This window comes from Aulonocara sp. 'chitande type north' Nkhata Bay, linkage group LG17, assembly GCF_057382095.1.
Source record: "Aulonocara sp. 'chitande type north' Nkhata Bay isolate Kocher_YH1m ecotype deep benthic linkage group LG17, A_spYH_male_GT1.1, whole genome shotgun sequence".
Classification (NCBI taxonomy): Eukaryota; Metazoa; Chordata; class Actinopteri; order Cichliformes; family Cichlidae; genus Aulonocara; species Aulonocara sp. 'chitande type north' Nkhata Bay.
Window position 1 is genome coordinate 14,376,125 of NC_141360.1, and position 15,546 is coordinate 14,391,670.

General features: G+C 42.4%; 1 protein-coding gene across 1 annotated transcript in view; it reads left to right on the top strand.

The window, feature by feature from the left end:
- The first annotated feature begins 1,391 nt into the window (after nucleotides 1-1,391).
- adcy1a (adenylate cyclase 1a) overlaps nucleotides 1,392-15,546 on the top strand; it is a 65,743-nt gene continuing 51,588 nt past the window's right edge. The window contains exons 1-4 of the mRNA XM_086268696.1: nucleotides 1,392-2,180; nucleotides 3,838-3,987; nucleotides 9,194-9,312; nucleotides 14,386-14,497. Coding sequence (XP_086124822.1) covers nucleotides 1,566-2,180; nucleotides 3,838-3,987; nucleotides 9,194-9,312; nucleotides 14,386-14,497 — 996 coding nt within the window. The 5' untranslated portion in view covers nucleotides 1,392-1,565. The remainder of the gene's footprint in view (nucleotides 2,181-3,837; nucleotides 3,988-9,193; nucleotides 9,313-14,385; nucleotides 14,498-15,546) is intronic.

The following is a 15,546-nucleotide window of genomic DNA, read 5'->3' on the forward strand; positions in this document are numbered from 1 at the left end:
CTAATTGCACATTCCACCCCATTACAACTTGGCAGGATACTTTATGACATAGTCCACCGCCTATTAGTGTGTAATGACAACGTAAGAAGTAGCGATTTTGATACTCTATAATACAGCCCACATTCTTATTAGTAATGTACAATTATATTGTCAGAAGAAGAGGTCAGGGAACTTTAAGAATACTGCGTAATTACATAGTAATTATACACGAAAGCCATCATTGCTTAACAAAATACTTACACTATGGCCTGTGTTTCTTTTCTTTTCAAATCCACGCTACTTCTTACTTCAAACAAACAAACAAACAAACAAACAAACAAACAAACAAACAAACAAACAAACAAACAAACAAACAAACAAACAAAACAAACATAAAATACAGACGTTAGAATTTGTTTTTCCTTTCCTTTAAAACTGCCCATTACTCTCCTAGTTCTACTTTAACTTCATTCTAAGCATTAACATGAACCAGAAAGGTACATTTAGAATAATTCCGCGTTAAATGTTGGCGAGCTGTACAATAACTGTATTGAGTGATGAGTGTTATGAAGCGCTACCTGTTGTTTTTGCATTGTGTTTGTTTAGCGATAATGATACGCTTGTTGTACCACGATCCCACCTATTATTGTGGACAAGAGCTTCGAAACTTGAAGTGCAAACTCAGACTCAAATTAAATTACCTACAGCGCAATGCACTAAGATGCGAATAAATATTTACGTTTCTGCAAAAATGCGCCACATTTAGATTTTAATTCGGGCTATTATCACTCTGCGGAATTACCACCTTGTCTGCCTAAGCATCATTTTCTGTTAATTATCTGTGTAAAACTGGCGCTTGACTGCAATAAAACACACGAGGTGTGGAGCTGCGGGAAAGACCAAATTGTTGCTATATTGGAACATCCACGGGTGCAGCTGATCTATTTATAGCTGGGAACTACATCAGCTATGACTGCAGACACTGCGAGGGGAAATCACCAGCGCTGTTTCTGCCGCTGTCTTCTCACTCAGCCGCTGACATTTCACCGAAGTGAATGAAAAGCAGGAGAAGATCGCGGTGCAGAATGTAATGTTTACTCCGTGTCTCACATGGGGAAAGTGCACGCGGGGGAAAAGGATGATTAAATTGTTTTGTTTTGTGCGTGTGTGCGTGCGTGTGTGTGTATTGAATGATGCCCACTGAACCTCGTGGTAATGTGTTTTGATTATCACCACGAGCGTGACCCAACCGCTGAGCCCCGCTGAAGCGCAGGATTGCTGGTTACCCTGTGTGAAACGAGGCAGGTGGTCTGAGAGAGAGAGAGCGCGACAGAGTGAGAGAGAGAGAGAGAGAGGGGGGGGGGGGGGGGGGGGGGGGGCGTGCGGCACACACTAGTCGGGCTACTCGGCAGATCAACAATCGTCAACCTGTGGATAGAGCGCACTGCGCCCTGCTGTATCCTCCACTGCCACCCTCTTCCTTGTGGCGCCGACCCCGAACCTCGGACATCCGGGACGCACGAACCGGGAGATGGTGCCGGTTCGATTCCCTAAAAGTTGAGCGGCTCGTGCGCCATCCCCGCTTCATGAATGGCCGGAACATGGAGGATATGCCATTCGAAAGAGTCAAGACGCGGCGGAGGAAGGGTCACTGTCCGGCCGGTGCACCCTTGGGTGCCATCGCCTGCGAGGACGAGTTCAACAGCCAGGAGCTGGAGGCTCTCTTCCAGAACTACAACCTGAAACTGGAGCAGACCGCCACCCTCAAAGCGCTGGCTGTGCTCATCGTGGCCGCGTCGTCGCTGTCCCTCGTAGAGCTGCTGTCCAGCCCGCGTCTCACCTTGTCCAAGGGCTCCAGCCCGGTGCACTGCGTGGTGTTCCTGTCGCTGTTCATCGTCACCAATGTCAAGTACCTGCAGGTGACGCAGCTGCAGCAGATAGCGAAGCTGGCCCTGCTGTTCAGCTTCACCTTCGCGCTGCTCTGTTGCCCGTTCCCGCTGGCTTTGGGCACGTCGGAGCTGGTGAATGCCGCTGCCCCTGAGCAAGGCGTGTGGCAGCTCATGCTAGTCACTCTCGTGGCTTACGTGCTGCTGCCGGTGCGGACCCTGCTGGCCGTGCTGTTCGGGGTGATGCTGGCGGCATCCCACTTCATCGTCATTGCCACGTCGGTGACGGGGAGGAAGCAGAGGCTATGGAGACCAGTAAGTGCTGCATCCGCACCCCGATCAGTCACCCATCCAAGTCGGTTGCTTAACAGTGTCTTCACTTAAGCAATGGCCGTATGCAGGTGGCGAGTTTGAGTTCCAACAACTTCTGTCCAAGTGTGCTTAAGCAGCTCGCTCCTGTGCTGCGTGGGAAGCTCCTAGTTGGACTCCGAAGTAACCGCATGAATGTAGACTGGTGCCGGGAGGCGGCATGCTTACTCAACATTCCCAGGAGGAGAAAAGGTTAAAAACATTGTCAGTGATCGATTTTAGCTGCGAGGCACTGTAGTTGTAAAGCTGGAAACGAGCACTTTCACTTTTGCGCACCAGCAGTAATGAAGTAGAGGGGGAGCTGTTCAACCGCCAATGCTGAAACACTGATCCTACAGGGTCCAACATACAGCTCAGCACTAGGACAAGGAATTAGATTGTAGATAAAAGTAAGAACAAACAAACAAACAAACAAACAAACAAACAAACAAACAAACAAACAAACAAACAAACAAACAAACAAACAAACAAACAAACCAAAAACACATCCTTAAGCCTTAAATATATATAAGGGTATTTATTAATATGGTTCCATGAAAAATTATCTTTTGTGAAGCTGTGTTTGCTGTTTGTCCAGTTCACAGCACAACAACACTGCTAAATCTTTGTGTGGAGGACGCAGTGTTCACCAAACAATAAGCGTGGAGTAGAACAAAGGTCCTGACCTATCAGAAGTAACACACTCAGGAAAAGAATGTTACTGCACCTTTAGATGTATAAACAGCTCATCACTGAGGAGGTACCCACTAAGATGACATACTTGTAGTCTTTGCGGGGTATTCTTGTGGTTTATACCACACCGGACACCGGGGACCAGTCTCTAACCACAACTTTTGAGTACTTTTCCCTGTATATTAATGCATCAGCATAACAACGAGATGAAGGTGCAGAATAAGTACAGGATTCCCCTTTATTTAAATAGGAAACCTGTTTGGAAAAATACATTTACCTTTATAGAAGTTTTTCCTAACCTTTCCAGCTCATGGCCTTTGCAATGTCTAATGAACTTGTTCATGACTTGTCCAACCAAAGAGCAATCTTTTTTTTTCTGTTTTCATATTAGAGATCCGAGGGTGTAAAATCACCCGCTAATCTGGGAAAATTGAATTTCCTGTTAATCATTCCTCACACATCAAATTTATCTTCTGTCTCAACCCCTTAATTGGAAGCCATCGTGCTAAAGCTGTTTGGTTATAACCGGACTAAAGCAGTTTTTGTTTAAGAGGTTGTAATTTGCTGGTCACAGAACAGAGAATGTATCACTCGTGCAGCTGTGCTGGGTTACACATGTCTGAGCTTTCACCTCTGACCCTATCGAGAATCAAAGACATGGACTGACTACAGGGTTCAATCTCCAAATTAGGTGTCGGATGGGATCGATAACCTCTATCAATAATGCACTTTGTCTGCCAGCCATTCCTCTGTAGAGCTTTTGATGCTTACCTGACATTAATTTTTTAATCCTGTGTTGACCTTCATGTCTGCCATTGAATCTGTCCCATGATCTAATCTAGCAGTATGCACAGCAGACACACACGTCATCTTCAAAACAGCATCTGGATGCTGCCAGCTTTGTTTGGCATGTCTGTTCTTGTCTGTGCAGCTGGTGGCCAATGCCGTGCTCTTTACCAGTGTCAACTTGTCAGGGGTGTTTGTGAGGATTTTCACTGAACGCACCCAGAGGAAAGTTTTCCTGCAGGCCCGCGACTGCATCGAGGAGCGACTGAGGCTGGAGGATGAAAACGAGAAGCAGGTGAGGCGGCACACACGGACGCACCGGTGTTCAGAAAACAGCGGCCACACGTTTTAGCTCATCTTGCAGCGCGTATGTTCATAAAAACCTTTGCAGTCTTTGAAGAGTTTTTTGTTGTTGTTTTTTTTCCTTTCTTTTTTTTCATGAAGGTTTCAGGTGCCAATGTATTCTCACAGCCTGCCCACGGGCACGCAGTAACTATGACAGCAGCTATTTAAGGAAAGAACAATTACTGTGGCACATGCACCAGCGCCACCATCCACCCCCTCTGCATACACCTACATGGATTTAACTGTGGAACCATCAGGCAACTTTAACACACCAGAAACACTCTTTTGCACAGCACCCTCCCCACCCACCATGGGCACGAAACCCACTGATTTATAGAGTATTGATTGTCTCGTGTACAGTACAAAATATGCCCGAATATGAATCTCACCTTTGCTATAGCAAACATTTGCAAGTGCACGTGCACACTTAGCACCTGTGCTTTGTAGATTAGATGATGATATGCTGTGTTTTCCTCAGCAGTAACAGCCTCCCTTCTGACAGGTAATTACACAAGCAGATTGCTTTCATGGCCTTCCTACTCCAATAAAGGTCACATTTTATCTGACTGAGAGAAAGATGTGCAGAACCCTGATTTGGATCTATCAACAGACAGCAACCAGGCTTCTGCTGATGTGCTCATGAGCAAAACATCTCAGGCTTGAATATCTCCCATCACGTGGGTCAAATGAGCGTTTGCTTTCAGGTGGTTCTACGAGTTGCACTGACTCTTGAACATGTGTGGACTACACACTGCACTTCTTGTGCGGTGAATTGATTTCCCCGTTCAATAGTGAAGCTTCCTCTTCCTTCCCACAAGCCGGGAGAGGCAGAATATTTAATTTGCCAGTGACTGCAACAAAGCAGTCCTGACACAAGGTCCACTCGTGAGAATTGTCTGAAGCTTTCTGCTCTATCCCACAGCCTTCATCAATCTTCATGAGTGGGCTCAGTTGTCAAGGAGATGGATCTGTTGTAGGAACCCAATATCTGTTATGGCTTCATCCATTGAGCACTGAAAAGCATTGGAGTTCATTTTTGACTTTGGAAATTGTCAGGTAATGACAGATTAGACCATCATCATTATTATTATATTTACTGTACACTCCATGATATCAGTGAAAGTGTGAGACATTGATGGGCCATGAAAAAACAAAACAAAAACAAAACAAGCAAACAAAAAAAAAAAAGTAATTTGAGTTGGGATGAGCACCAACCTCGAGTGTGAGAAAGTGAGAAACTGCAGTTCCTGGCATGACCACTTGGGGCTGATTCTAAAAGGAGGTCAATCACAATAGATTCCCATTTTAAAACTGCTGGAAACTACAGAATTTAAAAGCATTCATAATAACTGTACAGAGGCTTTCTTTGTCCATCCGGATTCTGGTAAGAATTATTGGTGTGGCTGCTTTAATTGACAGGTAAACTGCAAACCATAGCTGTCTGTTAGGCTTCATCACTGCTAATCCACTCCGTGAAGTGGACCTCTGTGCTGTGTTTGTGATGCTCCTGCTTTTAGGAGCATTTTAAATTGAAGTGTCTGATAAATAATATTGACTTTCATGTCATACAGAAAATAGAAAAAGTGTTTGCTTCAGTTTTGAATGACATTTAAGGATTTTATGTTATTTAGCACTAATTAAAAGATATAGAATGTGTGTCTGAGCATTGCACGTCTACAGTCTATGAATGCAGCTTTCTAACAAGGCTTGCTAGCATGAGCTGATGGCTTACTGTAGCAAGTCATGTCAACATCAAGTCTTGAAACTGCAGAGTGACGAATGCCTATTAATGAACACCATCCCAATAGCTTTTTCTAATCTGAAGACTTTGAAATATTTGGTTCAGTGTTTTTGGTGTCAAAAATATTTTGTTTTTTTAAACCCAGAAGTGATCCTAATACACAAGTGTCGAACTTCAGGCCTCGAGGGCCGGTGTCCTGCAGGATTTAGATGTGTCCTTGATCCAAAACAGCTGATTTAAATGGCTAAATTACCTCCTCAACATGTCTTGCAGTTCAACAGAGGCCTGGTAATGAACTAATCATTTGATTCAGGTGTGTTGACCCAGGGTGATATCAAAAACCTGCAGGACACCGGCCCTCGAGGCCCGGAGTTCGACACCCCTGTCCTAATGTGATGATAAGGTAGATTTCTTGAATTATCAGGTAATGCTGAAAAAAACTTGGTTAGATAGGTGGTGACATACTACACCTGTTAATTATTGTTAAGAAACACAAAAATATCACACTGTAAATTCACTCAAAACACAGCAAGCAGACCTTGATGTAGCTGAGATGGCACCCTGGCAGTCAGCAGCCAGCTTTCGATCAAAGCCATCGCACAACAAACAATATGAGGTTTTTAGCCTTAATTGAACTTGAATGGTTTTTAAAAATGTTTTAAAAAAGAAAAAAAGAAAACGCACAGTTGTCATGAAAGTAAAAATCAGATACAGACTACAAAAGTTTCTTGTACATTCTTTATTGATATTTTCACTTTCACCTTTTCTTTTTAAAGCTCTGGAAGTTTATGCATGCTAGATTCTGGTTTGAGAAAAAAAAGCCCAGAAAAGTTAACTTTGTTTTTGAGCAATGTAAAAGTAAAATTTGCATTGAAATATTTCTAATAAGCCAATAACAGTTGTACTTCTTTCTGGCATTTCAAGAGTCAACTCCATCATTGCATCCACTTTGGAATCTAACAGGTGTCTTCCAGATAAGTGGAAGACATTAATAAATTATTATTTATTTAATCAATCAAATCAATTATTGTCTTACACATAAGTCAAATACATTAACAAAGCACGGAACAAAAAACGATTCAGACTGTTGTCATCATGATTTGCGCACCTTGCACACATGTAGAACAGGAAAGATGCGTGCACACACAAACACAGTGACAGACTCACACTCAGACTCCATAATGGAGAATGATGGCTGTTTTAAAAGCTGCTCTCCAGTATCTCTTTGTGTTATTCTCAGGTGAGGAGCAGTGATGTGAATGGAAGTATTATGTGAAAAAGAGTTGGAGGGAGACACGGGAGAGCCCTGGCTGCTTTTATAACCCTGCCACTCAACAGCTATTCACCATAGCTGCCTGATGATTCATTGTGCATTTACAACCGCTTGACATCCTGCTAGAGTTTCAAGCATACTTCATGCCGCTGCAACTGAGACTATTCACACAAACAAAAACAAATCTGCTTCTAGGTGTAAATGCCACTTTATGCCTGTGCTGAAAGGATGTTGTTGATGAAGTCATTAAATTAGCTTTCAAATGTTCTCTGGGCTGCATTCTAGACATACATGGGCATGCATATCTAGAAAGTATTGTACAATGGGAGAATTAGACAGAGAATTGGATGAAACTACCATACCATACTCAGATCTTTTTCAACCATGAATGAATTCATAGAAGAATGCTGGAAAAATAGTCATCCATAATAACCAAAAAATATTTCATTTGTGAAAGTCAGAAAATGAAACACGTAATAAGCAATGTTTGGGATTCTAACGGTATTGCAGCAAGCGCTGTTGCAAAGACACTACTTCACCAAACCAGGAAGGAAGGTTTTGTTACTTCCTTTGTTATGTTTATTACCAGTTGGGTGTCTGTTTTAAAGCCCCTTGAATCTCAAAGTGTTCTCTGCTGTGTAAATGCTTTTTCTATATTAAGACTTGCTTATTTTTTTTTTTTTTTTTTCTCTTCAAGCCTTGCCATAATGGTCCATTTGATTCACCTTTTATTGTTTATTTTATTTTCACTTGCTGAATACGGGACAGACTTGACTGGGGAAAGAAGGGGAGAAAGAAAGAGGGAAAGAGAAACAGCTGAGAAGAGGGACGGGGGAGAAGGGCAAAAAACAAAAACCAACAGAATGAGCAGAAAAAAAGAAAAGAAAATGCATATATCAATCACCTGGATCACCTGTTGAGAAAGAAAAAAGAAAACAAGCAGAAGAGAACAAGAGTAATAGAATAAACAACATCACAATGATATATGGGAATATGACAGTAAATACTAAATATTAAACATTATTGTGCAGCACATAAGATCAACAGAACACAGTGTGCTTTGAGGTAGGAGCCAAAAAGGGTGTAGTTTGTGGGTGTGATCACCCGTGTGTACACCTGTGAGCATGGACGCGCTTGTTTTTTTAAAAAGGTTCCTTCATGTAATGATCTGCTAGAGGGTGTGTGTGTGTGTGTGTGTGTGGGGGGGGGGGGCATGAAGCAGGTATGGAGGAGATCAAAACTCCAGACATCCAGAGGCCCCCAGAACACAAGAGACCAAGGAAGACCAACAGAGGGGCAGCCGCGCCACTGTCCCAGAAAGAGCTGAGGAGAGTCCCAGATGAGGGCTCACTCAGCAGCCGCGGAGCAGAAGCCAGGGGGAGTTGCAGTGACGCGCCCGTGAGCTCCGCCGGCAGCCAGCCGTGCCTGAGAAACTGCTACTATCTGCCACGACAAACAACTACTTTAGCTTAGGTGGATAAGCTAGCCACTAGGCTAACATCTATGATTTTTAAACCCCTTAGCCTTAGCTGTGGGCTAATTAAGTGGCTAAGTGACTAGCTTACTAACCTACACTCAGCCACCATTCCAGGTTTGGCTGCACTGTAAAAGTAGCCTGTCAGCAAGGCTACTTTTTGGACATACATTAAATCTGATATGTGCATGGGAAAATTTGAGTCTGGTGAAATACTGGTGGCAGTACTCAAAGAAAGATTTATTAAGGTTTTTCAGTCACATGACCACTAAACACGTGATGATAACTTGTCTGCCATTTTGCACATGTGACAATGTGGAGTCAAGTGAATTAGGCACACAGAAAAGTCTGTAACCACCTGGTAACTACTGGTAATGAGGGAAAAACCTTTAGCAAAAAAAAGTTTTTGCTAAAGGTTGATGGAAGCTGGTGTGTAACTGTTTGCTAAACTGCCATTCATGCAAGCCTAGAGATTGGTCGCTGATCCTTTGGCAGCTGCTGCATTCTTGGGATAATGTGTATTCCCTGATTGGTTGCCAAAAAGCCTCCTTGTGATTGTTTTTTTTGCTCGCAGATATCTGCAACTGCAATACAAAATGACTTATTATGCTTGAATACAAAAATACACTTTATATCCTTCTCTCCTCTTTTAACCCTTTCTTCTTCAGGAGCGTCTACTAATGAGCCTACTGCCCAGGAATGTTGCCATGGAGATGAAGGAGGACTTCCTGAAGCCGCCTGAGAGGATCTTTCATAAGATCTACATCCAACGTCATGACAATGTCAGGTATGGGGGTGTCATGACAACTGTGGACCACAGACGTGTGCGGAGCGACTGGAGTGTTTTGATCCAGGTGTCACTGGTTGTGACGTCAAGGTCAAGAATAGAAGCAGAGCAATTAAGATTAGCCATTAACGCAGATGCAATCAGGCAGCATAAAGGTTACAGGGGGCAATGCAGAGTGCTGTTGCCACCATAAACAGATTAAAAATAATTGTCTTTCCTGCCTCACATACATATTGCAGATGCAAAAAATTTGCTTTAAAAACAGATATTTTCGATACTTTAAACATTAAGTGTAACAGATTAAAACCTGAGCTTTTTTTTATTAGAAGCCCTGGTGAGATCATTTGATGAGGGCACATACTGGAACATCTTTATGACTCTAAATCAAAAGTTCCTTTAACAGTTAGACACAAGTGGCCCACTGTTCCTCACAACATTATTTCAGCTCACAGAGGTTTAGAGGCATTTGTTTATGCGCACCTCTTCTAATGTCCAGCTACAGAATTTCAGTCAGGTTGACATCTGGACTTTGACTGAGCCATTGCAAAACCTTGATTATTTTCTTTTTCAGTCTTTTGTTGCATTAGTCAATTTTAGCCAGGCTTTAGCTGTCAGACAGATGGCTTGTCTTGGTCCTGTAGTTTCAAAAAAGGCCAAATCATCACCTCTCCTCACCACCATGTTTTAAAATTGGTACTTTGGTCTTATTTTGGCCTCTTGTTCTCCTACAACATTAAATATGCTAAATGAGCGTGTAGAGTCGGACATATAGTCCTTGCATATTTTGCATTTTCTCTAAACTATGCAAAGTCTGATGATGAATTTGCTGGTATTTCCACTTTTGTTTGTGGCATTGTATTTATACCCACCTGAATGCTCCAGCAAATGAACAAACCCCCTGGTTTTATAGACGTGGCACACAACACTTGACTGCTACTTACCCTCTTAATTCCTGGCAGTAAAAATGCACTCAGTTTTTCACAGGTCTGGTTAGAATCCTGTGGAAATGTCCTTTTCACATGACTGTGGCTTGTTAAATTGCAATTTCAACACAGAAAAGTTTGAGAAAGCAGACTTGGTCAAACTTAACATTAAGTGATCAAACAGAGTATCTCCAGCTCCCATCGCATTTTTGTTGCTTATTTGTAGCTCATTTTCGAGCTGTTTAGTTTCACACTCACTGGTTTCATGGGATCATTTTCAGCATCAGCAAGCAGCTGTTTCATTTGTAAAGGAGCCCTAAAATCTACTGTTTCAATGGGAAAATACTGTTAGCAGCTATCTGTCGAACACAGCGGTCCCATCGAGCAACTAAAAGAGCTAGATGCTAGAGTGAGGTAATGATTACGTTTGCACCCTATCGCACCAAAGGAGACAAAATGACAGATGAAATACTTCAGTTTCAAAACTCACTAACAAAAGGTGTTGCAATTAAGAGGCAGTAGATCTCCAGTGCAAGAATGTTTCTTATACAAACAGTGTTAAAACTCAAGCAAGATAATAACGGGCATGACTGTAAAATGGATAAAGAACAAAACAGACGAAGTTAAACATAATGGTGAGTGTGCATCAGTATAGAAGTTTTCTATTGAGTTATTTGTCGCTATGCAGTCATGTTGTAAATCCATTATATGAAAAGTACAACCAATAGCTGGACTCAAGTATAGTGAAATATGATCAACGATTTCTCTTGCCTATCTCCAAACCTTTTCATCTCTATAAAAGTGGAGTTGAAGCATACGATTGCGGGTCCCCTCGAATGCCATCAGTGAACTTGTCGTCCATTTCTAATTGTAAGTGGCATCTATCGGAGACTCCCATTTGACAGCCTTTTGCAAAGGACTGCAAGCTAACTGAAGTTCAAATATTTTTAACTTGTGTCAATGTGAATTTAACAGGAATGAATGTCCACAACATCATGACAAATCCCCAGCATCCTAGGCCTATTACAGCATGACTTAGGGCGTTTTCATACCTGCGGTGTTTAGTCCGTTGAAATCGAACTTTGATTCGTTTTCCTACTTAGTGTGGTTCACTTGTCCAGGTGTGAACACAGTAATCACACTTGGATTTGGACCAAAACAACTGCGTCGAGACCCTTTGGAAAAGGTGGTCCAGACAAACTCGAGAGCAGTTTATTTGTCTGACTAACAGGTGTACCTTGCAAGCTTGAGCTAAAAAAGGTCCAGTAACCACGTATGCTTTGTGTTCTTAATGCAGGCAAGTACCATAGACATGGGCTAGCAACTAGCTGTGCCAGTTGTAGTTGTCCATGTTCTACAAGTCCAGAACATAATACTTTCTTCCTGTATTTACTTTTGTTGCTTCTGCCCAATGAGCAGACTTAACACTCTCACGTGGTTTGTAGGGAATCATTTTCATTTGCTTGGAGTTCAGTTGGATTTTTCTCTGTGTGAAAACAAATAAACTGATCAATTGATCTGGATTAAAGCAACTGAAGTATAGGTGTGAAAATGCCCTGAGGAATGGTTCAGCTTCACCTGATCCAGTCCAAACTATAAGTTTCAAACATCTGGAATTTTTTTTTTTAACTTTATCTGAGACATATAGTAAGTTAAACATCTTTTGGGCTCATTGACTGTTGGCTGTGCAGAAAAAACAATAATCTGAGCAGAGTTTGATTTGAACATTTTATGATTTTTTTTACATTTTGTAATTTACATCATTAATAAGTAATCTACTCATCAAGCAGCTAATATTTACAGGTGAATTTTTAAAGCTATTGGATGGGCCAGCTCTAATGCGCTTGTAATGAAAAATGTGTGTGAGAACTTGGCTTGACTTTGAGCTGATTACATTCCAACGAGGCAGTAAAAAGAATAGGAGAGCTGTATTAGTGCTGCTGAGGGTAGGAGTCGAGGACTAGGTAGCATATCAACAGCACTCCTGTCAAGAGACAATCCTCCCCACTCTCTTCTTGCTCATACTGTCTGCCTGTCTGTCTGCTCGGCTCCCACACTCACTCACATCTCAGGAACATCGCCGCCTGTTCACCAGCCTCTACTGGCACTCAGCCAAACATCATGGGGCTGTGCTCAGCGAGCATGCTCCCGCTCGTCTCTGGGGAGCTGCTGGAAACACATACACACATAAACACATGGCAGTAAAAAAAGAAAAAGAGCAGAGCAGAGACATACAGCCCCCCAGATTTGGTCCGCCTTTTGATGTGACCCTGAGAACGTTTGATCATACACCTATTTAGCTCCGGCACCACTGCCACCTTCTCCTCTCTACCCCACTGCCCCCAACACACATCAGCACGATCTGCAGCACAGCACCATTCAAAGATAAATGGCACAACGGAGCGCTTCTGTCGAGCGGCAGTCGTGATCCGAGCTTTGCATACATCAGACTCCTCAAGAACTATAGTGTACTGCCAAAAAAAGAGTGCAGCTACTCAGTCACGATGCAGAAAATAGGCCTTCCTCATGCTATCGAGCTTTCACTCATTTTAGTGACTGAGGGGAATGTGTGTGCGCCTGTGTAACAAAAAACATTTTGTCATCGTGTAATTGGTCTGGTGTGTAGTCTTATTTGTTCTGTGACTGTTTTTGTAGCCGTTTAACAACATTTGAGAAAACACAGAAACTAGAGCACTGGTCATTTGTTTATATAAAATGGATAATCTGTGGTCCATTTTATCCCTAGTGGTCAGGTTTGGTGTTCCTCTTCACTGAACCTCCCCTCCCTCATCCAGAACATTGCTTAGCAACTACAGTCTGTCAAGGTTTACCCACAGGTTGAACAGGAATGCCCAAGATTACTAACATGAATGGCCTGGTTCTTCCAGAGATCTCTTCCTGTTTAAACCGAGTTCTTTTTCCCTACTATTGCCAAGCGCCTGCTCATTAGGGTTTTCTCTCTAATATTGCATTTTTCACTGATGATGACATGGTTTACACTAAGATTATTGACTCTGCTTTATTTATTTCATCTGGGAAGGTTTGATTTCCAGCAAATCTAGCAAAAAGTAATGAGACAGATGCAATGATGTAGTGCTGAAAACAAATTAGTTCTGACTAGGAAAAACTGTGAAAATTGTCAACTTGAATTTGCTGTACCAGGGATTAGTGCTGTCACTGACATTATACAGAGCCAGGAGTGGAAACAGGGGACCTCGTTATTTGAAGTTTGACATGTTTCATATGACGATGCAGGAACAGTAAATGTATGATAGAAATTAAGACTAATCTTACAGGTCTCCTTAGAAATTAGTCAACAGAAGCATTTGAAAAAGAAAAAAACTATTTTAATCAACTCTTGCAGCTAAAATTAGCTCAGTCTGCTAAATGATATGCAAGCAGCTGTTGTTTGACTGTAAACTAGAAGCCTGATTATGCCTACCTCTGTCTTAAATCAAACTACAATCTGCCACTGTAAAAGGTATCACAAAAGAATAGAAGTCCTAACACATGTAGCATAATATCCTTATTACTACTTAAAAACCTCACAGGCTGGAGGTTATGGGGAAAACATGTGTCATTATTTCTCAAGCGGTATCTATAAAAGTAAACCTAGGCCATTATGATCAGCTCCACACAGCACAAGCCGGCTCTGATCCCTATACTCCACCGAGAGCAGTGATTTTCCACTGAGTCAATAAGATCCATAACACCTTGTTTTGCTGCCATCTGGCCTGCCTCTGAGCAAATGAATGAGGGGCTAAGTAGCTTTCAACACCTTCCTCCACCCCACTTCAGCAGCTAGCCAGAAGCAGGCAATTTAGCTCCGTAATTGATTTAGTGTTTGGCCTAAAAGATGCTTTCACTTATCAGAGATTGGATTATAGTATTTGCTGTTTGCTCACTATTAGTCAATTTGTCGCTCCTGTGTGATCTGTTGGTATTGTTTTGTTAAAGAAAAACATTGCTCTGTACAGTTAACATATCCCATCCTTGCTTGTTGAGTGTATTTTTTTTACTGAATTGAGAACCACAACATGTTTGGTTGATGGTGAACAGGAGGGAGAGCAGGAGGAATCAAAATCAGCTGTCATCGTGAACTGAGCGCTTCACTTTAGATTAAAATCTCTTTTTCATTCTGTCTCGACAGCATCCTGTTTGCAGACATTGTGGGTTTCACCAGCTTGGCTTCTCAGTGTACAGCTCAGGAACTGGTCAAGCTGCTCAATGAACTCTTTGGGAAGTTTGATGAACTGGCTACAGTAAGTCCTCTCCCTTTCCTCTCTGGCTACTATCTATACTTAATTAATAGCAAAGACCATGAAAATCACATTAAGCCTGTGTAAAGGATGGAATTGTGATTTAACACAGGTGTTATTCTAGAAGGGAAACACTCCTCAAAAATGAACGGAGCAGTGGAGCAGCCAAGGGAATGCACTGAATTAAAAACTGTGTCACTAAAATATAATTTATTATACAAAACAGTTAAAAATGCAAAAGCAATTAAAACAACCCTGGCCAGGGAAAACTCACAATAAAAATCAATAAAACAAAAACATTAAAAGTCCAGTGGCGTCCGCCACGGTGTAAAAGTCACTAAAAGTTAAAAATCCAGCCAATCGGAGAAGAAGGGAAAACCCGGCGGCGTCCTCGCCGTCCTATCAGTGTTTCCGCTCCGGGGTTTTGGAAGAGAGGGGCAGCGACAGTCACTATTCTTATTAATGGCTACGGTTATTGTAGTTGGATAAGTCGTGAGACTTACCCCAGATGGGCAGAGCTCTTAACTCTGCCCGCCGCTTTCCTGTAGCACGCCAACCGGCACCAGCCCATCTCGCCGTGGGAGTTAGGGCGCTGTCCCTCTGGCCACTGATTCCCCACCGTGATCTGGCCTCCAGTTATTCCAGCAGCAGAACAGCTCCCTCCGCTTCTCTGCTCGCTGGCGTCGTCTTGCTCTCCCACGTCCTGCACGCCAACCTTTACCAGCCCCGTCTGGGCTTGTTGCCGCCGCCGCCTGATACAGTTCACTCCACCATTTTTGCCTCCTCGTCTCCCATCCCTCTTATTGGGCTCCTCCAATGAATACCATAAAAACATGCAATAAAATCCATAAAAATAAAACACTGTACAATATTAAAATATTAAAAAAGTAAAACACAGCAAAACATGCACAATAAAAAACCCTAGGTAACTTGTCTCTTTCCACCCCGTGACACCTGTTCTCAGGATACAAGAGCAGTTGATTGAGATTAAATACCAATTGCTGGCTGTAAATTCTTCCATTCTCAGAATTCCACTTTGTCAGATTCAAATG